The 24,198-nt window shown below is 36.2% G+C and overlaps 3 protein-coding genes across 3 annotated transcripts; 1 reads left to right on the forward strand and 2 right to left on the reverse strand.

Moving 5' to 3' along the window:
- Positions 1 to 6,727: 6,727 nt before the first annotated feature.
- LOC131628278 (uncharacterized) lies at positions 6,728 to 8,018 on the reverse strand. Its single transcript, XM_058899151.1, has 3 exons — positions 7,460 to 8,018; positions 7,280 to 7,366; positions 6,728 to 7,179 (listed from the first exon to the last, which is right to left on the reverse strand). The coding sequence occupies exons 1-3, from the start codon at positions 8,016 to 8,018 to the stop codon at positions 6,728 to 6,730; spliced, it is 1,098 nt and encodes a 365-aa protein (XP_058755134.1).
- Positions 8,019 to 8,085: 67 nt separating this feature from the next.
- Positions 8,086 to 8,873, reverse strand: LOC131628367 (uncharacterized). The gene has a single exon (XM_058899220.1). The coding sequence runs from the start codon at positions 8,871 to 8,873 to the stop codon at positions 8,331 to 8,333; it is 543 nt and encodes a 180-aa protein (XP_058755203.1). The 3' UTR covers positions 8,086 to 8,330.
- A 9,070-nt stretch (positions 8,874 to 17,943) lies between these two features.
- LOC131636749 (MA3 DOMAIN-CONTAINING TRANSLATION REGULATORY FACTOR 1-like) lies at positions 17,944 to 22,366 on the forward strand. The gene is made up of 4 exons (XM_058907345.1): positions 17,944 to 18,186; positions 18,439 to 18,693; positions 19,988 to 20,082; positions 20,336 to 22,366. The coding sequence occupies exons 2-4, from the start codon at positions 18,465 to 18,467 to the stop codon at positions 22,127 to 22,129; spliced, it is 2,118 nt and encodes a 705-aa protein (XP_058763328.1). The 5' UTR covers positions 17,944 to 18,186; positions 18,439 to 18,464; the 3' UTR covers positions 22,130 to 22,366.
- The last annotated feature ends 1,832 nt before the right edge of the window (positions 22,367 to 24,198 follow it).

The following is a 24,198-nucleotide window of genomic DNA, read 5'->3' on the forward strand; positions in this document are numbered from 1 at the left end:
CACTTGGTATTTAATCTTCTTCTACCTTGAATGATCGAAAGGCTGACGCCAATCTCACCTTCAGGTTTAAGACGATTAAATAGGGGCAGCTGTTGCACCCCAAAATTTGCCCATCTAATTATTCTATAATTGGCTTAAGCTTTCCATTTCATATACATACCATCCATTAAACTGTCTAATTCATGCATCAGTAATCCATAATTTGGCACGGAGTTCAAAGATATTAGTGATCAAGGTTTCTCTATGGCTTTAAGATTCCATATATACATTCGAGGATTATTCAATGTGTTCCACCATTTGGGCCATTTATATCAAAATACCTCTCTCTCAACTAAAGTATGGATCAACAAAGCATTAGGTGTTTAAGGTCCGATATGGAATTAAAGTTTCTCTAAGATACAAATTTAATTTATCATTAGTTCAGAAACTTTCTCTTATGAAAATCAAGGAATGGTCAAAGTACATCTCAAGAGGGTATTGATCAAGAATTTCATGAATTTATTCAAGTGCTGTTCGCATTCTTCCATAAGAAGGATATTTGCTATACAAATCATGCTCTTTGACAAGAGGTCATCATGACCAAGACAGTTTCTTACCATTGTTTCATGCAAACAGTTGGAAAAATTGAGTTAAGTTTGACTCATTATTCATGCCAAGCGACTATTTACGGCTATGAATTCTCAAATGTATAAGCTTATGAATTACTTGGAATTTCGATTACAAAAAGAAAGAGCAAAAGCTATCACAAATTAAGTTATGAGACAAAAGTCATTTGATTCAACACTGTTCAATTCCACTTCTCATTCAAAAGTATTATATATATATATATATATATATATATATATATATATATATATATATATATATATATATATATATATATATATATATATATATATATATATATATATATATATATATATATATATATATATATATATCCAAACATCCTGTTATTCAAAGTATCTTACAAGGTCTCCACCATTACATGCTCAAGAGTTCAAGTTACACTTACAAAAAATATAGAAAATTATACCAAGTTATTTAGCCTCATATCCTATCTCATTATTAAACTATAGCTCCACGCCGTACAAAATCAGTCAGTTGCTCGCCATCTTCACGCCTCATGTGGTAATCCTGACTTACAGCAAGTCTAATTGTGTCCACACATCCAATACGCTACAGCCGTGTTCAGAAAATTCAGCAGCCCTGCATAAACACAAGTTCAATCATCATTACAAAAAGTCCAGAAATGTGTTGCAAAACGATCATCACAATTTACATCACACGACCACGTCCATATTCATTTCTGTTCAGTTATACCTTACATCACAAGAATGTTATACAGCAAAATATATATATTACATTCTAAGTCTAATCTTCAATTCCAATCTCCATCCTTCACTCTTCAAGCAAACTCCAAACAGCTCCCAAATTGATTAAAAGAAATCCAATTGCTTTGCTCCATATCCATCAAAATCTGTCCAAACAGTCATCACATAGCCCTCCATTCATCTACAACACCTTGCTACTGTCAAATCCAGACCTGCAGCTAAACACCAAGTTCACACAAAAAGTAAATAGCACCAAGGCAACCTCATATCATTTCCAATAACCTGCATCAAGACAGAGAATACTTCACCATACATTGAGTCAAGTTTAACTTATTCAAACATATTCAACCCTGTGTTAACAAGAACAGAACCATACCTGCCAATCAAATACACACAAAAAATCAAGATGCAACCTACTGTTACATCATAAATAATCAGTCCTGTATATTGTGAATAAAATCCCTAAAACCAGTCCCTAATTTAACTTTAACTTACTGCTGCAGCAAATCTGCATATGATATTTCTACTTCAAAACCTAACCATTCCACAGAATTTCCAGCAGCATACATAACTTGTAAACTAACCCAAAGAAGAACCATCCTAAATAACTAACAGAAAACCAGAAAAATCAGAAACCAAATGCAAGTCCCACATTCAAGAAACTGAAAAAATACCTTGCAAGCTATAATGTTGAGTCCCACATCTAAGGATTCCTAATGATCACCCAATGATTGCTCCTATAAATAGTCAGCTTCACCCACCTACAATGGAGACCAAAAAAAAGCACTATCAGTCTTCATCATTGTCTCGCTTGCAGACTTTGAAGGAAGAAGGGTAGAGCCTCAAAATCTTCTTCCACAATCCTCCACTCTCAGCTTCTTCTACGCTTCCATTTCCACACAAATTCTTCCACTCAACCATCGATTCATCCACCATTCTTTACCTTCATCTTCTTCTTCTTCCCTCGACACTCATAAACCACTATCTCCCTCATTCAATCTCTTCCATTCATCTTCAAGCCTCGTCTTTCACCATCTCAATCACCGACCTTCCACACCACTTCGTCATCGTCAAGAATCTTCATCAACTCTCTGCATCTCTCATCGCCTCACCTTCATCATTCCGCCTGAATCATCAATAACAACTCTCAGAGTTTCAGAATCAAGAAGAAGAAGAAGCAGAAGAGAAGAGGAACGAGTGAATCTTACCCGACTTATCGAAGAACCTCTCTGAATCTTTCTTCATCTTCATCAAATTTGAAGAAACACCAGACTTCCGATCGGATATTCAAGAGAGACGGCGGCGATTGGACTTAGTTTCGTCGGAAAAGTTGAATCGGAGAAGAGCGGAGAAGTTTCGTCAGATTGAATCAAGGTTGAAAACGGGTGTTGAGTCGAATCGGAGACGAAGAGAGCTTACTGTCGCGTTTGAATCGGAAGCGGAATCAACCACCACCGCCGCGCCGCCTTGAGAGAGAAGAATTCGAGTGAGAGGTATGAACCCTAATTTAACTCGTGTTCCTCTTTCTATTTTTCCATTCTTTCTTTTTGTTTTATTTGTCTGATAAGAAACTCAAGAAGTCTCCATAATGTACTTGGGCCGAAGCTGCTAATCACGCCTCCCATAAGCCCGTACACCTTCATTTTTGGTAATAACAAAATCTGCAACAAAACCAATATCTTGGGCCAATGCTGATTCAAACTCCCTAAGGCCCGGTGCTACATGTTTTTGGCTAAGAAAATCTGTGAACAAAAAAAGCCTCTTTGGGCCTGCCTCCAGGGGCCTGCGCCCAGGTACTATGGGCACCCTTAATCAGCTTTGCACCCCCTATTTCTCTATTTTCCAATTTTAGATTTAATTAGTTTTTACTAATATCTCTTAAGCAAATTTAATTGTTAATTTTCACTAATCATTTTGAGACATATACCGAAAAGATGTTAGTTTAGTCTAATTTTTCCCTTAATGACTAATCAAATTTTCTTCATAAAACCAACAAAAATAATAGTATTTTAGTCCACTTTTTGTACTATATTTTTGACTTGCTATTTCATGCTTGTATGTAATTTTGCACCATTATCACTCTCAATTTTGACTTCTAATCTTGCCTTAATTTTCATGTATCTCTTTCTCCTAACCTTAGGTAGAAGCCATGACAACATTAGGTAGAAATCCCTTTCATACTTAGGCTAGTTTCTAGGCTAGTTCTTTTTCCTTTTCAACCTTAAAACATCTAAAAATACTTGAATAAATTTCCCATAAAAAATACCAAGAAAACTCATAAAAAATGACTAATAAATACTTTGACTAATAAAAAGGGAATGGAAGCTTGTAACTTCCCTTGCTTAAGGGATGTTCGAGCGCTTGGGGCTCCCTTGCTTAAGGGTTCCATTCAGGCGTAAGTTCCCAACCTCTAAAAAACACAAACCAAAGAGTAACTCGAGTTTCCCTTGCTTAAGGGATTTCCTCGACACGCTCAAAATCTTTCTTCTCTCTCTTGCCCCCGAGGCATTCTTTCTCTTGCCTTCAGGGCATTCTTTCTCCTAATCGGACATGTTATTTCCACTCTATTCCCAGCTTAAGACTCCAGAGGTCGAGCAGCGGAGTGCGAATGTAACTGTTCAACTAAAAAACACAAAAACAAACAAAAACTAAAGAGCCGAACTACGACGCTCTGATTCCTGAAAAGGATACGTAGGCATTAGGTCGCGGGGCCTAAGCGAGCACAACTATTTAAAACCTTATTTTCCCCGTGTTTCTTTTCTTTCATTTGCATGCATTCCCTTAGTGATTAAGCTTTAGATTTATACACCCTTTAGATAGCAACAAACATAGGTGGATACCATCGAGTACGATGGGCGTGAGGGGTGCTAGCACCTTCCCCTTGCGTAACCGACTCCCGTACCCTATCTCTGGTCGAAAGACCTCGTTCTTATCCATCTTAGGTTTTCTGATGTTCCTTTCCCTCTTTGGGATAAATATATTGGTGGCGACTCTGTTCATCATTTCGCGAGCGTGCGACAGCTGGCGACTCTGCTGGGGATGTTGCTAGACCTATTGCGGGTCCATTCTTAGCGAGTCGATCCTAGCCTGCGTTTGTTTGTTTATTTACTGGGTGTTTACTTGTTTTATGTCTATACCTTGTATATATGTTTGCATGCTTATTCTTTGCCTGCATATCATGTTTATTTCTGTTTGCACATCATGCATATGGATTATATTTTGTGTTCCCTGGGGTCTTCTGTTCTGTTTTGCAGGTGGGGGGTTTGTATGAGGTAAAAGGCCCACTACCCAGGCCAAGCGACACATAGGATTAGCGTGGATGCTCATGTTGACTACCGTAGCGCTTGCTATGGATGAGTTCAATATGGGGTACCACAACTGGGCGAGGTTCTTTCATGGAACACTGTGTCTGGCACGTTTGTTGCCTCAAACACTTTGTACCCCATGGGAACTGTAGACCCTGGTGACCATTAGGGACCACTTGTCCGTGTCTAGACTACATACCTGTGAGATTGGGGTGGGACAGGAAACTTAACTTTCATCATACCCGGATTTCTGCTATTCAATAAAAGGCGTCGAACCTTTGATCCTGGGACATTTGACTTATACAGAAGTTCTACATTAGTTATCTATCAACGTCGAACCTCTGAATCTGGAGGTTTGACCTTATTTGACTTATGCAAGGGTTATCTATCAGAATCAACGTCGAACCTCTGAATCTGGAGGGTTCGACCACCTTTGACTTATGCACAAGCTATTTATCCAGAAAGCAACGTCGAACCTCTGAATATGGAGGGTTCGACCATATCTTATTGCCATGAGAAGCTGTTATCCGAGAGGCCTTGATCCTTGATCCTGATTTATGATACATTTGCATCTTCATTAACATTTTTGCATTCATGCATGTGCATCCATAGTTACCAAGACTCTTACCACTCTTCCTCTCCATCAGATCAGTCAAGACGATTCCTCCACACCGATATCTGACAAGAGCTCACAGAAGAAGAATCATGGAGAACTATGAGCAAGATCAAGCTGCCATTCGAGAAGAAATGGACCAAATGAAGACTAAGGTTGATGCCATCTTGGAAGCTATCCAAGCCTTGAGAACTGAAAGGGTTCCTGTTGAACAAGAGATTCCCGTTGTTGGTAACCAAGCTGCCGCTAGCCAACCTGAGGTCATTCCACCTTCTTCCACTCCATTTGAGTTCCAAGCAAGGACCAATGCTACTCTTGGGATGCCATTTAACTTCATGACTGTTGATACCCTTGGAGCTTCAAACCAAGGAGGGACTATACCCGTGACTTCTGGAGTGCCGACTATGACTGGGCCTATTTTCCCATTTCCTACTCCACCTCCTCATACAGAGATCCCTTATCCTGCTTTCTGTGGTCCTCAGTCTGCTAATCCAGAAATGCACCCGATACCAACTGTTGAGAGAGCTCGACCCATTGAGAGATCTGCTGATAAATATCAAATTCTTGAGGAAAGGATTCGAGCTATTGAAGGTTTTAGTGCCTATGGAATGGATGCTGAAGAGATGTGCCTAGTTCCTAATCTGGTTGTCCCTCCTAAGTTCAAGACTCCCGACTTCCAGAAGTACAAGGGTTTGAGCTGTCCGAAGAGCCATATCATCATGTATTGTCGTAAGATGGCTTCTCACATCCACAATGACTCATTACTCATCCATTGCTTTCAAGATAGTTTGTCTGGGGCATCTTTGAACTGGTATATGAACCTGGAGCGTAATAGGATCCAATCTTGGAAGGATTTGTCTGATGCCTTTCTCAAGCAATATCAATACAACATTGACATGGCACCGACTAGGTTGCAACTGCAGAATCAAGTGCAAAGAACCAATGAGACATTCAAAGAATATGCTCAGAGGTGGAGAGAAATGGCTGCTCAAGTTAATCCACCACTTTCTGAATCTGAATTGGTTGACATGTTCATGAACACTCTCTTTCATAATTCAAGTGGGAATTTATTTAGTATGTGTTTGGTTATGCGGTAAGAAGAATTGATTTTAACAGAATTGAGTTTGACATAATTGATTTTAATAGAATTGAGTTTGACAGATTTTGGTTAAACATGAGTTAAATGTGAATTGATTTATGTTTGGATAAATTGATCTAAAAGTGATTCTCAATATTTATTGTTGTTTGGGTAGTTTGAATCAAAATTGCTTTTAGATGTATAATTATCAAATTGGGTTTTAATATATCTATTTTTATAAAACATAATATATAGTTATTAAATTACTAATAATCAAATATAAAAATTAAAATAAAAATAAATTAACATAATAATTAAATATAAAAAAATTTAAAGAAAAATTACAAATTGATAATATAATTTAAAATGTATTATAGTGTTAAAATAGAATCACAAACTAACTATTTAGCTTATACTCTATAATTTGATCACGAATTGAATCCCGAGCATGATCCATCTCCGATGAAGAAGCTACACTGAAACTCTGCGATGGATCCAAGTTAGTTGATCTATGATAATCATCATGGTGAATGACCGTATTTTCATCTTCATAAATATTAAAATCAATATCCATTTGAGCATTTCTTTTGATAAAATTGTGTATTGTCATTTTTGCAACAACAATTTGAACTTGTATTTCATATTTAAATTTAGGCATGCGACACAAGATGACAAATCTATTCTTCCATACTCCAAAAGTTCTTTCTATTGTGCACCTTAAACTTGAGTGGTAATAATTAAATACTTCGTTATGATTTTCAAATCCACTTGAACGCCTAAAATCTAGAAGGTGGTAACGTTCACATCTATAGGGACCAATATATCCTATTGGTGTTGGATAGCCAGAATCTACCAAATAATAATTACTTAAAAATAAAGTAAATGTTATAATGTGAAGTGAAATATTATCAACATAACAAATTATTTATAGCAATATTAAAGAAAATACCTGAAGGTGGATGTGGAAAATTTAGGTTCTTATTTGTAAGAGTCTGATCAAAAACACGAGCATCATGAGCAGTGCCTTCCCAACCAGCTAATACAAAAGTAAAACACATATTCCAATCACATACAACCATTATATTTTGCGTTGGATATCCTTTTCTTCCAATAAATCTGGTTTGCTCACTTGCACTCACTACACATGACACATGTGTACCATCAATTGCTCCTATAGCATTCTTAAAAAATGGCCAATAACGTTGATCATTTTTTATTTTGGCATGACATTCAAGAAACATAGGATCTTCAGGTTTAACATATTTGAAAGACAACTTAAGACAAACATGAAGTACCCGATGAAAATATCTACTTACAGTCTCACCTGAATGTTGGAATCTTTCTTGAATCATTCTATTACCTACTCCATGGCCTACAACAACTAAAAACATTCCAACCATTTCTTCAACCCCCATACGACTAGAAGAAGTTAATCCACATTCCATTAATTTAGTGCAAAATTTATGAAAAACATATTTTTCCATTCGAAACATCTCATAACAACGCGTGAGATTCCCTTGTAATATTTCTTGAACCCATGCATGACCTGTGAGTTGACTAGTTCTACATGGCTCTTTACATAAATTATTAACCGCATACTCACCAACTAGTGCTGCCACAAAAAAAACATCTTCAAAATCATCATCATCTTGTGTATTGTATTCAAAATATTCATTCCAACCATCCATTGTTATGAATGACAACCTGTTATGAGAGATCAAGTTGTTAAAGTCAAGTTGTTAGAGATCAACCTATAACTATGACAATTCATTGAAATTTCAAATCCATAGTACATAAACATACCATATAACATAACTTCATTCAAATTTAAAAACCATAATACATAAACATAGAACCATATGTTACTGCAACCATATAACATAACTTCATTAAAATTTCAAAGCCATAAGAATAAACTAGATCCATCACGTCTTCATAAATGGCATAGGGTTATTTGCTGCAAACTTAAGCCAATTCAACCTCCTATCCTCAAAACCTCGCTATGATACAAACATCTCACGTGCTGGCTTAAACATCAGTAGTTGACAACACTTTGTATGAAATTCTAAATCATTTGTAACTTCGTCCATGTTTTGGATCTCACCCATCACTTCACCAATAGAGAAATTAGTTGTGGCCTCATTTTGTGACTTACAAGTCTCTGCAATTACATTAACAGCATCAGCTATTGTTGATGAAGGAGTTACTTTTTTCTTTCCTTTCTTTTCAACACCACTTGTTCTCTTTCTCTTTTGTCCACTACTTTCGCTAACACATCCTTTTGAAGTATTCAAATTAATATTTGCATATTCAAATGTTGCTCCAACACTTGCATCTTCACTATCACCTGAACCTTCTTCCATATCCAAGCCAACGTCTTTATCATTATCATCATTACCTGAATGAACCTTAGGTAATATTCCACTCGGTGGTGTCCATGCATACTCTCCATTAGCCACTACATCCTTGAAAAGTGTGGTGAGTTGGTGAGCAAACGGAAGTCCCTTGTCTCTAAATTTTTCATATAGAGGGTTTTCTTGCATATTCATAACCCATAATGATAAAACATAAGGTAAAAATAAACCTAAAAGTATTACTAAATAACATATTTATGATTTGCTTACCAATTGTTTGTTCTCCCACCACTCATCAGGTGCATCAAAAGTATTTTTCTCATAATTCCACCCTAATCCGGTAACTTTTCCAAATAAGTTATACCATACTCTCCATTCTTTCCTCAAACTATCATATCTATTCTTTAATTTTGCCTTGTCATAATTCCTCCCATATAATCCATTGAATTGGGAAACAATGCCTTGCCATCCTTTTTTAGTAAAACTAGTACCAATACGTTCACCTTTAGTAACTTGATCTAAACATGCTTTGATGAAGTTTTTGGTGGCTCTAAGATCCCCCCAACTTGCTTTGGATCTTTGAACTTCATCATTAGTTGAAGGAGGGTTTGCAGAAACTTTTCTCTTTAGTGTATCCATAATACTATAAACACAAAGTAGGATAAAAAATGAAATAAAAAATTCTACAGACTATGATATCATATATATGATCAAACAATACTTGCATTTCTAATTTACCATAATATCAAGACAAATGAAATCCAACCTATATATTGTACCATGCTTTGCATTTCTAATATACCATAATATCATGCATAAACAACACACTCAATTTTTCCATTAACATTAATATTTCTGTCATTTTATCAAACACAAACAAGGCATTAAAAACAGAAAAAAATTATGACAATTTACTGCATAAAAAATCAAATAAAATCTTACTACTCACCTACAGACTTTGAAGATGCAGAGGCTTTTTGTTTCTCACAAACACCCTATATATAAGGAATAGGAAATATGTAATAAATTCAGCCAACAAACACAATCTCTACAACTAATGAAAAGAGATATGCAGTAAATTAGAGATTCAGAAGATCTGCTATAAGGGAAAAAAATCGTTTCACAATTGACAAAATTAAATCTTGAAGTGATGTGCAGTAATGAAAAAGTAATAAAGATGAGAAGAAAATTTATTTTTGAGTGAGAAATTGGAGAAGAAGTAATGACAATCAGGTAAGTATACCTGTAAAAAAAATTAATGTTTTCATTCAATTCTATCTTGAAAAACGCAGATGTGAAAGCTCCAATTTGTGGCTTTTGGTTTTCCTCACGTTTAGATAAAAAAGCAAATCAGAAAAAGTTCTTTTGGTTTTACCCAAACATTATTATAAAAGAGGGTCCCACATTTTTGTGTCTTGGACGTGAGTTTATGGCTCTAGACGCGTAACCAAACAGACGCTTAACCATGTTTTGGTTCTTTTTCCACTTAATCATCTTTGTTATGACATCTGTTTAGATTCACGTTTGGCGGTTTAGAATCGCGCTTTAATGCATTTTCGCCGTGAAAATATAGAAATTGTTATTTGTAGAGTTGGCAAGCATTTCTTTCACCGTGAAAATGTAAGTTTCCAAACACACTAATAGTCAATGTCTTTGTCATTATATATGAAAAGTTTTTATCAGTATGAATCTTTTCATGTGAAAATGGCTTCGTTTGTAAAACATCTCATATCCAATATTAATGCAATTCAATGTGTTTTGACAGAAATGAACAACCATGTGAATTTAATACTGAGATGCATTTCATTTTGATTGTAGTAATATATAACACAACACTCTCCTTGCTCAACGCCTCGACTCTTGTAGGAATTTTCATCCACAAAGTTATTTAGAAGTTTCACTAATTGTAATATATATTATGTAACTTTGATTTTCAAGACTTTGAATTATTTAACGATGAAAATAAAATAAAAGTACATTAAATAGGTATTATTCACAACCACCACTCTCTCCCTCGTATGTATAGGTAATGAATAGGTAAAATATAGATGAGAAGAGTTGTTTTAGATTTAGTGTTATGGGTCGGTTAGAAGACCCAATAGTTGTGGTCTAGAAAACACATTGATCCACCGCATCACTTGCGAAGCAGGTATACTATCCTAGTCTAAAGTGAAGGTGGCCTAAATCCAAGATCCATCAGACAGATCCCCGTAGTCTAAACCTAAATATTAGTAACCTAATATAAGCTCCCTATTGTATAAGAACAAAATGCGCCATTTTCCAGGTATAATTTGAATTCAAACTTCATTCACTCGTCTTAATCTCATCCTAACTTGAGCGTTGGAGTGCTAACCTTGTAAGTCAGACCCTCTTCCACAACATTTGAGGCTCAAACCACTATAATCCACATCTTCTGATCATCCATCGATTCTAGTTCCATCGCAAAATAATGGCACCATCTATGGGAATCGACATCTAATTCCCGTGTTTTCCACAATTTGAACATTTCTCTCGATTCACTAAACCAAAGCTTTCTCAACTTATAAATTTATATTTCCTGAATTAGAAACACTGATCTCCATTCTCGATCTCGTCAATCTAAAATAAACATTGCTCCTTATATCTCTACTAGATCTACGAGTAATGGCACTTTTCAAACCCAATCACTCTACCATGCAACACGAAGTAGCCGCATCTTCTCAAGCTGCAAGAAATCCATCACATCATCCATAAAAATGGTGGCGATCAAGTTATTGCGACACTCTATGTGCATTGTCACTTCAAAATCTCATTCGACCACCTCCGTTCATAAGTTTTGTTCCATAATTTTTGTAAGGAGAACTGTCATTCATGCCTCTAGCCCCGTCGGTAGTATCAGGATCGGAAGCACTGCCTAAATTCCAATGATTGTAATTTAACCTTGGCATGCAAGGCATCAACGAGCTACCAAATTTGACAACAAAACTCACTATCCATGAAAGAAAGGTTGCCTTGCCATGAAGAAAGATTGCACAATATGAATCTGAATGGAAACATGGTGAAGGAGGCCGTTTCCCAAAGATGTCACACCATTATCCTTGAAATAGTATCATCTTGTTGGGATTCAACTCTAAGACCTCCAAGCCATCAGATAAACTAGAGATATCATACTCTTTCCCCTAGTCTTGAAGAAGGTCAAGGTTGGCACACTTTCCCCGAGGTTCCCTGCCATTAAGGAAAGACGAACAAGTGAAGAAGCCATTGGTTAAGAACTAGCAGCAAATTTTTCTTTCTAGTCGTCTAAACTATTAACAGGCAGATGACGAGGCAAAACGCAACCTCTTTGTACTAATTTTGACCGAATTATCCATGATATAGTTTAAATCTCTTCTTGACGAGAGTATCGACTCGTAGACTGCCATGTGTGAAAACTTCATTGCTCGATTCACCGTCCATAAAAGGAAACCAACAAGAATAGCTACCCTCAATAGATAAGTACTCGGGGAAAAAATAAATATAGTAATCATAGCTAAATCTTTTTATATAGGTAGTTATAGTAGTGGGAGATTTTAACAAGAGTCTCAAATGTTGGATTCTTTAAAACGGTTTGAAGCAGGACTTCTCCATCAGGGAGAAGCTAGGGCGCAAGAAGGCTCGCAATTTGAAAGAGATACTGAATAAGGTTCATCCTTTCATCAATATTGAAGAGAAACTTACTTACTAGTGGAGAAATCCAGGCATCACTAAATGTAATCTCCAATCAATTATCTTGGAAGGAATCCAATCGGTGTAGAGATAGAGCCGACTCTAGGACCTGCGACAAGTTTTCCAAGTAAACTCCCCTCAACACCTCCCACCAGGAAATCAATAAAGAATGTTTTAACACCTAGTTCCATAAACCCGGGATCAAAAACCCCTTACCAGATCGAGATTCCTCCTTGACCAAAAAAACATTGTACTTTCATTTTCACAAAAGTCATAACCACACTAGCAATGACTTTATTAAGCTAAATAATGCAATAAAAGACTCGATAAAAAGAGGTCGAAAGTTTGAATACACCAAAGACAACAAAAGATGCCGAGAGGATTCCTTTAAGTGCAAGTCCCCACCCAAGACACTTGATGTTGTGATTGGTCGTAAAGAGGTGAGTAGGGAAGAAGAAGAAGAGGTGCATAAAGAAGAATGATAGCATAATACAGCCATCACATGAGGTTCCTCGTGGACGAATTCCTCTTCCAAGAAGATAATAAAGAGGAAGATCTCAAAGCTAATGGTTGTTGAAAATAAAGGTAGAGTTACCTTGACCAAGGTCTCAAAAAGACTAATGATCAATTTCTAAGATGATGCAAAAGTCAGGGGAATCCCAAATGATATCTTCCCAGTTGTCATAACTACCATTATAGGTCACTTTGATATGTCTTGGATACTGATTGATGGTGGCAGCTCTTGTGATATAATGAACTTGAAGTTGTTCGAGAAAATGGGCCTAAAGAAGGAGAACTTGTAATCGTGTAAGGGATTTGATTTGCATGCATTCAACATCATAATGACTCGTTACTGGGGGTACATTGAATTAATTATTACCATGGGAAAGGGTAAATGTTAGGACTGTTGAGTCACAGCTCCTCGTGGTTCCCTGTAGGAGTGTATACATTTTCATATTTATTAGACCCTTCGTAGCGGCCCTAAATGATGTAGCATCCCCGATTCACTTCAAACTAAAATTACATATATATTCATGGTGAACTAATCATAGTCAAGGTCAAACTTGCTGGAGTCAAGAGAATTTACCAGGCATTGCAACAAGATCGAAGGAAAGAGGAAGCAAAGTTATGGAGGTCAATGTAGCCTCCCTCACCGGCCAACTAAGGGACATGTATATTTTTTCCCCAGGGGTAAAATAGGTTATGCAAGATTGATAAGAAAGGGTGGCTGATACGATAAATTGTAAATAGCATGGCGAATAGGCGGTGGCAAACCCACCTAGTTATGTTAACAATTTCATTATTTTACCAATTTTTGTATAATTAAATTATGTCATTGATCGTACCTGATCAGAAGAATCGTCGTAGGCTGCTCGGACTGGATCTTCTAGGAAGGAGGAGGGGGGTGTACCTGCAAGGTACTCCGATGCCAAAGTGAGAAGACGAGCAAAGGAGTGCAAGTACTAGCTAAAGGTTAGAAAGAAGTGAATACCTGACCCTCTAGTCAAAGAGGGTATTTATAGCCCCCAGCGCTGGGCCATGATCTCGCTATTGGGTTGGATTCCCAAGCCCAACTAGGAGACTGCCAGGTTTCCTGAGCGGAAATATCGGAGGTGCGTGTATGCCCTCTGTCCTGGTTAACCGCTCCGAAGTTCAAGGGAGACGCGGTCTTTTAGGAGCCACGTGGGATCCGTGCTGTTCGGAGGGTTGGATATGAAGGAGCCCCGCGCGGAGCAGGGTCCTCGGCAACGGAGGTGCTCGTGGGAATGTTAGTGCCGAGCGCTGGCTCACGGGGAACACACGATCATGCCGGGTGCCACATGCTCCGGGGATACGGGGCAGCCGAGCATGTCTAAGGTGGGCATCCTAGGTGCAGAAGAGGGTCATGGAGGAACGTGGGCCTCTGAGGTTTACTGGGCCGAAACTATATTGGGCCTAACCTTGGCCTAGTCCAGAACAGGAGCCCCCCAAGTCGGAGCTTTCTGGTCAAGAAGCTGTGACTTTGCTTATGCTCGGACCCATGACCTTGGAAATGCCCGGCGAGAGATGCCCGGAGGAACGGCCTGTGGAGGGGGGCGAAACGTCGCGCGTGGGTGACACGCGCTGACGTGGCATAGGTAATGATGGCCTAGGGTCTAGGAGGCGGCGCTTGTCAGGAGAGGTGACGCTTCGCCTTCCGAGCCCTTTCCCTATAAAAGAGGGCGAATTCTCTCATTTGGGAGTTTTCCTCTCTCTGTTTACTTGCTCGGCTTCAGACAGGCGTTCCTCGGAAGATACTCTTCTAGCTTGTTCAACATACTAATGAGGTTGGGGTACGAGTGAGGAGATATAGGCCCCAACATAAAGACTCAAGGGTGCTAATATAAATGTACTTAATTAGGATGCTTAACTAAGTATTTTGTTTATTGGAAAGTGTAATCTTTCTACTTGGATTCCCTTGATCCCGGGGTGTGTGGCTGTTTTATCACTGCGGTGATTGGAAGTGGGATGACGATTGCTCAGGTCTAGACGTCGACTTCTAGGCAAAAGTAGTGTCGTATAGTGATTGGGCGAGAAGTTGTAAACGGGGGGTTAGCTTTGAACTAATACTACTGATAGTGGACTTCCTTCATGGCTTAGTAGCCCCCAGATTAGGTATTGTTTGCATTGAATTGGGTTAACAATTCATTGTGTTATTTATTATTCTGTCATTTACTTTCAGTTTTGATAAGTGTGTTGTAAGTCAGCAGATGTTATAACATTTGTCTTAACATTGTGTGTTGTTGGGACATTTGTCTTGACATCTGTTGTAAGTGCTAGAATTTCATCTTGATTGAAGAAAATAAAATGATATAAAATAAATTGATATTTTGGTGTTAATAGTGAGAAAACGTATTAGGGTTAGATTTCATAATTATTATCCTCGTGTATAACCATTGGTCAGTAATATGTTCTTCTACTTAGCTATTGATATAATAATTTGTTGCTCTCATACTAACTCATCTTTGACGTTAACGACATGATACCAGTTATATTACCTAATAGACGATATCCCACTCTACTAAATACAACAACATTAAGTTCCAATAATGAATAAAGATATGGATATCAATTATCAGTATTCTGCAAATACTAAACATAACCCTTTGTGTGTTGTTTGGTGGTTCTTCAGTCCTTTTTAACTATTTTTTGTTAATGTGCAAGCAAAAAGTCCAAACAAGTATTTTATCATTTTTTTTATTGATAAATCAGGAGTTTTTAGATTGATTGCTTATAAAATAAATTAATAAGTGCCTACATATTTTACATAATTTGAGTACTTATCAGAGACTTAAATTCTAACAAAATTAAAATGAAGAGATCAATATACCAAATTTTAAAATGGGGACCAAAACTTAAAAAAAATTGAAAATAAGGGGACCGAATTTAAGAGAATTAAGCCTAAGACCTGTTATGACGTTCTCTGATTGAATACTTATATTTCGTTAATGAGTCTTATGGTGAATTACAATAATATAAAAGTAAATTAGTTTTAAAATAACTCAATTTTCTTTGTGAATCAAACATATTTGTAATTAAAGTCCCCATATCATATCCTCTTTCATGTTTTAGCCCAAACATATATGTAATTAAAATCTCTCCTCTCTCTTTCACTCACCTCCCCCCTTTGATAAAAATCCATCCCACTTCTCTCGATTGAATCAATCAGACCCTAAGAGAAGAAAAAAATTATCTTTTATCTTTATGGATTTGATGCAATAAAATCAAAGTCAATTTAATATCATATCTCTTAAGATTGACACTGATTCAACAAATAATTATATTGTAACATAATCCAATATAAATTGTGGATGCAATAAAGAATCACAAACGATAGAGTGGAATGTTAAAGACATCACATACCTCATTTACAAATCTATCTTATGTTACATCAACAACATATAATGTCAACTTTGAAGAATTATATTAATTGTTTGCATTGTAAAATAGTGATGCATTATATTAAATGATCAAAATCAATTTTGTTGTGATTGTAAAAGCATGAATTACAGATGAGAATGAAATAACCTAAACTACCAAAATAAATGCCAGGAACAAAAATAACCTCGCTAATTGCCAATAAAGAGACAATAGTATCCATTATTACTTAACAAACATTCACTAATCAAAATTACATAATCACCAGGTGTCATGATTTTTATACATGTTTCTGGTGTAGTTATGAAACTAAAATAAATGAATGATGAAAAGTAACATGCCAATGAGACTATTAATCACAAGATTTAGAATCCAAAAATATAAAATTAGAATTGATAATAAGATTTAGAGGAGTGGGGCAAAATCAATTAACAACAAAATCGTAATTAACCTTAAGTGTTGAAGAAAAATCGAAGAAGACTGATTGTATTTGATTAGGGAATGACGAACCTTACAATCAAACAATACCAATACATAAAAAAATCAAAACAAGAATACGAAGTGGATTTGGCTAATGAATCACACTATATAAAGATCTCAATGGTAATCATACAAAATTAAACAACATTAATGCTATGAATCTCCATTTCTTATAAACTCGTTCGATTTTATATGGTTATTTTCTATGTCAAATCAAAAGTTTTCTCCTTTAATAAGCCACAAATAATTATACCAAGTATTATAACCTCACTTTCAACAAGTATTATAACCTCACTCTGAGACTGCATATCCTGCCCACTACTTTTCTAGTAGTATTATAGATTAAAGTATTTAAAATTATTTTTAACAAGTGAAATATACACAATAAACTAAATTATATATATATATATATATATATATATATATATATATATATATATATATATATATATATATAAAGAGAGAGAGAGAGAGAGAGATTAACCATACAATATATTTGAAAACAATTTCTACAATCGATCACTTTGATAAATAATTTACACTAAAATCAATACTTAGAAATCACGTAAATTTCAACAACACTTTAATGGCATATTTGGATTAGCGGTGGAAAAAAGCAAACATGCATTTCGACAAGAAACTAGACTTAATAACTTCTCTTTTTTATGGTGGGAGAATCATAAAACGTGTCTTTGCAAAAGTAAACGCGTATCCAAACATTCGCTAAAATACCTAACATAAATAGAAACTCACGGTCGATTAAAATTGGTTAAATTAACTATAATCATAATCTTATCTACGTGTCATTGCAAAAATAAATGTGTATCCAAACATTCGCTTAAATACCTAACATAAATAGAAACTCACGGTTGATAATCATAATCTTATCTTATATATGTGAACTAAACTATGGTAATCAACTAAATTTCTATTTAGAAATGGATAGATAGAGATACATTACATTCTTCTACTAGGTTAAAGATATACATGTAATGGAATGTTTATTAGCAATAGCAAAAAGCAAAAGAGAGGGCACACAATGTTGATCGGGTTCAACCTGTAGCATCAACGCCACGTGTACACCTAAATTCAATCATACTAGCAGGATAGAATAGGCCCAAACCCGAAAACCTCGCCCCATTGGTGACGTGTCCATGTAACCGCAGCCCCCCTATATAAACCTTCCATTTTTTTCCCTTTCGTTCTCATCCATTTCTCTTTTCTCTTCTTCTCGCTTTCCACCGATTCATCACTTTCCGAACACTCACTCTCCGATTATCTCACTCCGCCGGTTAGGGTTTCGCCGTCTCTTCCCTCGTATCGTTCGCTTTTGTTCCTGACTCTGTTGCAGTCTCCGATTTGGAAAATCCAGTTTGTTGGACTGTCTTGGCTCGAGATCCGGGCCAAGCCAGAAATTCTGATTCGCATTTTCAAACCACTGGTTCGTATTTTCAATCACTGTTTATCTCTCTCGCGGTTCGTATTTTTTATTTAATCTATTTGATTTATACAAGAGTGATGTTATGTTATGTTATGCATTCGGTTTCTAATTAATCTTTTGTTATTGAGGAGTTATTTTTATTTTTATTTTGTTTGGAAGTTGAACTGTTACTGAACTGAAGTTTTTTTGTGTTAACATAGCGTTGTGTTTTGGTGTTTTGTGCTGTTATTGATGAAATGGTGTGATTGATAGGTGAGGTTATTTGTGTTACTGAGTGAATGGCGTCCAATGAAGGATTTCTGACTGAAGGACAGAGGGAAATGTTGAAAATTGCTAGTGAAAATGTGGAGAGTTTAGCGGCTTTATCGTCTTCGCCCAAGTCACCGTCGTCCTTGCTTGCTGATCATCATATCAAAGCTCCTGCTGGTGGTAAGGCTCAGACTGCTGGGATTGCTGTCAGGCATGTGCGGAGGTGTCACTCTGGGAAGTATGGGCGGGCGAAGAAAGGTGAGTTGTGTGTTCTTCTGATATTTTGTTTTGAGTAGATTATTATCGATGGTGTAATTTAATCCACGTAGCCGACCCTATAGTGTGGGATAAAATTGATTGTTTTTGCTGTGGATTATCTATTCTATGTTTGTTGCTTTTAAGTTCCTATGCTGAGCAGTATTATCTAATAGCGGCGCCATGGCAGATATATGGCAGTTTTTAGGCTTGCCGCAATGATAGATATTGGCCGATATTGATATTGATATTGTGGGTTTTTCCATCATAATCTGTTATAACTGCGCCACAAAGCGGTTGGTATGGCAGGATTTGGATTTTAGTTCTCCACCATGGACTTCCATCCGCCATCGACAGCACTGATGCTAAGTGATTACACAATAACTTTGTTTAGGTTGTTGGATTTCTTGGGAAGGTTTTAGAAGTAAGATATTTGAGAGGGAATTGAAGATATATATATTTAGATGAACAGGTGATGTATTAGGATCTTCAAAACTTGTGGGATTAAGCTGATAGCTGGGATAAGAAAGTTTTAAATACTATGATCCCTCCTCTCGTGCCGCCAATGACCTTTTTTTTTTGCCATGGAAAATATTAAGATTAAATGTTGTTATTATGGTTTAGTAATTATTTCTGATAATTGTGGAATTATTAATTTTATTATTATGATTTAGCTGTAGGATTAGCCTTCCCAATCTATAAGAATTAATAGGTAACAGTGTCATCCAAGACATGAATATTTGGGCATCGAGTTGCTTCCTTCCCCATCATTCTCAAGGGTGGAAAATCATTCCTTAATTCCAAGGGCGAAGCTGTGTATCTATGCTAGTTCACACTATTACCAACAAAATGTATTTTGCTACCACGATGTCAATCTCATTGATCTTGAGGCATAGTGGTAGACATCAGTGCAAAACAAGACTGGAACTTGAGGTGAAAAATAATTGGTTATCTAGTGTTAATGGTGATTTTGTAACTAGCTTCCAAGTGAAAAGGTGTAAACTGATATGGCTACTAATATGTGCCTATGGATTTTGTTTATAGGCATCACTTCTGCCTTTTTGTCTAGATAAACTTTTGGCTTTTTGAATTTTAATTTTTTATTGGCAATTTTCATTAACTGGAGACGAAAATTAAGCTTTTTAGTTGGATATTTTTTTCCTTTCCTTTCTCCATAATTCAGGGCCAATATGTGATCATGCTGTCAATGTTCTTTAGTTGTTTTTTTTAATGATGTTCTGTAGTTGTTTTTTTAATAATGGTCTTTATGTGGCAATTGTTAATCTTTTGGATGCAGATGGTGCTGGTGGTAAGGGCACCTGGGGAAAATTGCTGGACACAGAAATTGATTCTCACATAGACCGCAATGATCCAAATTATGACAGTGGAGAGGTGAAGTATTTTTCGACTTTTGTGGTTTTGTTGACAGTTTCTTGCAGCATTTACCATGTTATATTAGCTGCTTAAAAATTTGATATGATGCTAATTGTAGCAGTGCAGGTTGTAGTATTTTTTTCTTTTTATTTATTTCTTGTTAGCTCTGTACCTGTTGCGCTTTATTCTCCTTCTCTCTCTGTTATATGCAAATGAATTCTACAAATAAGCACATAACATGCACCTATTTGCATACTTTTGCTATATATAGGAACCCTATCAGCTGGTTGGAACTACTGTTACTGACCCCTTGGATGATTTCAAGAAAGCAGTGGCTTCCCTCATAGATGAATACTTCAGTAATGGGGATGTAGATTTGGCAGCATCTGACCTCAGAGAACTTGGCTCAAGTGAATATTATCCATACTTCATTAAGCGGCTTGTTTCCATGGCAATGGACAGGCATGATAAGGAGAAAGAGATGGCTTCTGTTCTGCTTTCAGCATTGTATGCTGATGTCATTAGTCCCACACAGATTAGGGATGGATTTTTCATGCTTATTGAATCTGCTGATGATCTTGCAGTGGATATCTTGGATGCAGTTGACATCCTTGCTTTATTCCTGGCACGTGCTGTTGTAGATGACATTCTTCCACCAGCCTTCCTTGCCAGGGCAAGGAAGGCTCTTCCAGAATCTTCCAAGGGAGTTCAGGTAATCCAGACTGCTGAGAAGAGTTATCTCTCAGCTCCACACCATGCAGAACTTGTGGAAAGGCGATGGGGTGGCAGCACTCACATTACTGTTGAAGAAGTTAAGAAAAAGATTGCTGATTTACTTAGAGAATATGCGGATAGCGGTGAGACAGTTGAAGCCTGTAGGTGTATACGTGAGTTGGGAGTTGCGTTCTTCCATCACGAAGTTGTGAAGAAGGCTCTGGTGCTTGCCATGGAGATTCCTTCATCAGAACCTCTACTGTTGAAGCTATTAAAAGAAGCAGCAGAAGAAGGACTGATTAGTTCCAGCCAAATGGTGAAAGGGTTTTCTAGATTGGCAGAAGGTCTAGATGATCTTGCTCTTGATATTCCATCAGCTAAAGCCTTGTTTCAGTCATTTGTCCCCAAGGCAATCTCTGAAGGATGGCTTGATGCCTCCTTTACCAATCCAGCTGGTGAAAATGGGGAATTTCAAGTTGAAGATGAGAAGGTGAGGAAGTACAAAAAGGAAGCTGTGACTATAATTCATGAGTACTTTCTCTCTGATGACATTCCTGAACTCATTCGAAGTCTAGAAGATCTTGGAGCACCTGAGTATAACTCAGTATTTTTGAAGAGGCTAATAACACTTGCTTTGGACCGAAAGAACAGAGAAAAGGAGATGGCATCTGTCCTACTGTCTGCACTTCATATAGAGATATTCTCAACGGAGGATATAGTTAATGGTTTTGTTATGCTTCTGGAAAACGCAGAAGATACAACACTGGATATTCTGGATGCTTCAAATGAGCTTGCTCTTTTCTTAGCTCGGGCTGTGATTGATGATGTGCTTGCCCCATTGAATTTGGATGAAATTAACAGCAGGCTACCACCAAAAAGCAGTGGTAGTGAAACTGTGCGTATGGCTCGAACACTTGTTTCTGCTCGTCATGCAGGTGAAAGGCTATTGAGATGCTGGGGTGGAGGAACTGGATGGGCCGTGGAGGACGCTAAGGACAAGATCATGAAGCTCTTGGAGGAATACGAAAGTGGTGGGGTTGTCAGTGAAGCATGCCAATGTATCCGTGACTTGGGAATGCCTTTCTTTAACCACGAGGTAGTGAAGAAAGCTTTGGTTATGGCCATGGAGAAGCAGAATGATAGGCTGCTAGATCTGCTGCAGGAATGCTTTAGTGAAGGCCTTATCACCACCAATCAGATGACTAAAGGGTTCACCCGAATTAAGGATGGTCTTGATGATCTGGCTCTGGACATTCCAAATGCGAAGGAAAAATTTGCTTTCTATGTGGAGCATGCCCAGACCAAGGGATGGCTTCTACCATCATTTGATCCCTCTGCCACAGATGTCTAACCAAAGTACGTACCCAGGGGGCTGGTGGCTTTTAAGGATGGCATATGTATGTTCATTGTTTCTCCGATGTATGTTGTCCTCCCATTGGAGATCCATAAACTTGACATGATCCTTTCCATTTTCTGAATTGACATTTTTCTTTTAGAATCATATCTCACTGAGGTTCCTGCTATCTCGGTTGTTGTATAAAGTCGGTCTTTATTTTATTTACATCTTTTCAGGATGATGTTGCATCAAGAGGTAGTTGTCTTTTATCATGTACTCTCTGGATGAATGGGTCTGTTGGGTTGGGGTTGTTTACTTTTTCTTTTGCACCATTAGATCAAGTTTGAAAGATATATCAATATATCAACGGTTGTCCTTAATAACGCATAGATTAGTGAAATTTGCATCTAGTACTATGGTTAACAACAGGATTCATAATCGTGTGCATATTTGACAACAACAACAAAATGGGGAAGAAAATTGTCATCCGGTTAAACTAGGGAATATGACAAAATGTTTACCAGGCGACTGTCATATTCGCTTTGAATGATTAAAATACAAATTTTTGTGATCTTATCTTAAAAATGATTAGTTTCTACAATTGCATTTGTGCAAAAAGAAAATTGTTTACCAAAAATACAATATATTACTTCCATACCAGACACCAATTTTATTGTGTACACCAATTTTATTGTGTACATAATGTGTACTATTTTGTGATGTACCTAAATATAAATTAATGATTTTAATACAATTATAGTTATAATTATTATCGTCGATTTGAGAATCAGTTCTAGTATCAAGTGGGTCAAGCCCCTTTTCGATATTTGATTATTGTTTATATTTTTTATGAAAAAATTGTCTTATTTTAATGAAAACAAAAATTTAGAATTTGTAGAGATCAAAAAATTATTTATTCTTGTATTTAATTGAGAGATTTTCAATCACATCACTACTGTACCAACTAATGATTAGTAGAGTTAGGAGAGTTTTGCCATCAAAGTAACTCATGAATTTTTGTTTATATTTTTCGTGTAAATAAGATTTGGTTCTTGTTTATATTTTTTATGAAAAAATTATCTTATTTTAATGAAAACAAAAATTTATAATTTGTAGAGATCAAAAAATTATTTATTCCTGTATTTATTTTTAATGACGTGTGATTTATCACAAAAATTAAGGGATTGATTATATCCCTTTGATTTCTTTAAATGAGTTCTACTCAAATTTTTTATATTATTTTACTCTTTTCAATTATTTAAATAATTCTATTACATTTTTCAAATATTTATTTAATCTGTCAAAAATTTAAAATTGAGTGCCACCAAACCTATAATACATCTCACGTTTATTTTTCTTTTAATTTTTTTTTATAAAAAATACCTGTAGAAGCATTTTTTATTGTAACAACGTTGGTGAATTTAGAAACGGAAGTGACATAAAAAAAATAGTGTAGGAACGTTCAAATTCTACCGATAATTATGCTCTTAAATGTTAAAATGGAAATTAAGAAGAATCTTAAACAAAAATTTGAAAAAATGCTTCAATTAGGCTTTGTTCTAAAGAACATCCAAATCCAGTGTTTCTATCATAATGTATGTTAGAAGAATAAATTGTCTGACAATCTTTTTGTTTTAAAGTTTAATTTAATAATTTTTTTAATATTTTTGGGGAATCAAATTGCAATGCAGCTACAAAGGCCAAAATATTCCTTAATAATTTTAATAAAAATAAAAATCACTTTCTCTTTGAATATTTTTTCTCTAACAAACATAAAATTACTACCTTCATTTTTTAATATAGGCTCCTTTTATAAAAATTACAAATATATGTTTTATATAAAATGATTAGATGCTTGTTTACTTTGAATAAGATTTATATTTGAATGTTAATTATTTTGTCTTAGAGACAAACAAGTAAAATTGATTACACAAATAATAATAGACAATAATAATAATATTAGAAACTAGAAAAAAAAACAGAAATAGGGCAAAAAAATAGAGGATATGGTCCAATCCAATCCTACTCCCAGAACGGTCCAGTGATGTTGGCCCAATTACCTGAGGACAGTGGAGGCGCCATCA

Source organism: Vicia villosa, linkage group LG1, assembly GCF_029867415.1.
Source record: "Vicia villosa cultivar HV-30 ecotype Madison, WI linkage group LG1, Vvil1.0, whole genome shotgun sequence".
NCBI lineage: Eukaryota > Viridiplantae > Streptophyta > Magnoliopsida > Fabales > Fabaceae > Vicia > Vicia villosa.

What these genes read in the sequence shown, in the direction of transcription:
- LOC131628278 (XM_058899151.1), bottom strand. Translation starts at nt 8,018, where the DNA reads ATGGATGGTTGGAATGAATATTTTGAATACAATACACAAGATGATGAT. An exon ending in GTCATGTGTAGTGAGTGCAA is followed by an intron (nt 7,367 to 7,459) that starts GTGAGCAAACCA and finishes CTTTTGTATTAG; the next exon opens with CTGGTTGGGAAGGCACTGCT. An exon ending in TTTTCCACATCCACCTTCAG is followed by an intron (nt 7,180 to 7,279) that starts GTATTTTCTTTA and finishes ATTATTTGGTAG; the next exon opens with ATTCTGGCTATCCAACACCA.
- LOC131628367 (XM_058899220.1), bottom strand. Translation starts at nt 8,873, where the DNA reads ATGCAAGAAAACCCTCTATATGAAAAATTTAGAGACAAGGGACTTCCG.
- LOC131636749 (XM_058907345.1), top strand. Translation starts at nt 18,465, where the DNA reads ATGGCGTCCAATGAAGGATTTCTGACTGAAGGACAGAGGGAAATGTTG. An exon ending in GTATGGGCGGGCGAAGAAAG is followed by an intron (nt 18,694 to 19,987) that starts GTGAGTTGTGTG and finishes TTTTGGATGCAG; the next exon opens with ATGGTGCTGGTGGTAAGGGC. An exon ending in CAAATTATGACAGTGGAGAG is followed by an intron (nt 20,083 to 20,335) that starts GTGAAGTATTTT and finishes TGCTATATATAG; the next exon opens with GAACCCTATCAGCTGGTTGG.